Below are 403 nucleotides of genomic sequence, written 5' to 3'. Positions count from 1 at the left end.
CCTCCCCCCCCTCCTTCTCTTTCTAGACACAAAGTCATCTCCTTCTCTCACCCTCCTCTCTCCTTCCAGAATCGAAGTCATCTCTCACCCTCCTCCCCTCTTCTTCCTAGAATCGAAGTCACCACAACTCCCCACCCCCCACGAAGTCGTCTCCTCTCCCCCTCTTCCCCTCTCTTTCCGGAATCGAAGTCATCTCCTCCTCTCTCCTTCCAGATACGAGGTCATCTCCTTCTCCCACTTCACCTGGTCGCGCGTGTACCCTGCGGAGCTCGGGCTGGGGAAGCGGGTGGTCGAGAAGCCCATTGGCTTCCGTCGCCGAGACATTCTGGCTTCGCTCACCACGGCGCTCGAGCACCTCAATGGGCCCGTGGCTGCTAGGTAGGGTACTCTGTGCTTTTTTGTT

General features: G+C 58.1%; 1 protein-coding gene across 1 annotated transcript in view; it reads left to right on the top strand.

Moving 5' to 3' along the window:
* The window catches only part of LOC119591125 (chondroitin sulfate N-acetylgalactosaminyltransferase 2-like), a gene marked incomplete in the record, with an annotated part of 15,310 nt that overhangs the window by 9,486 nt on the left and 5,421 nt on the right, over positions 1-403 (top strand). The window contains 1 exon segment of the mRNA XM_037939838.1: positions 214-378. Within this exon segment, the coding sequence (XP_037795766.1) occupies positions 214-378 (165 nt within the window).

The sequence above is a fragment of the Penaeus monodon genome, chromosome 28, assembly GCF_015228065.2.
Source record: "Penaeus monodon isolate SGIC_2016 chromosome 28, NSTDA_Pmon_1, whole genome shotgun sequence".
Classification (NCBI taxonomy): Eukaryota; Metazoa; Arthropoda; class Malacostraca; order Decapoda; family Penaeidae; genus Penaeus; species Penaeus monodon.
Note: the sequence above shows the minus strand (reverse complement) of the source record. Positions and strands in the feature narration are given on the sequence as shown.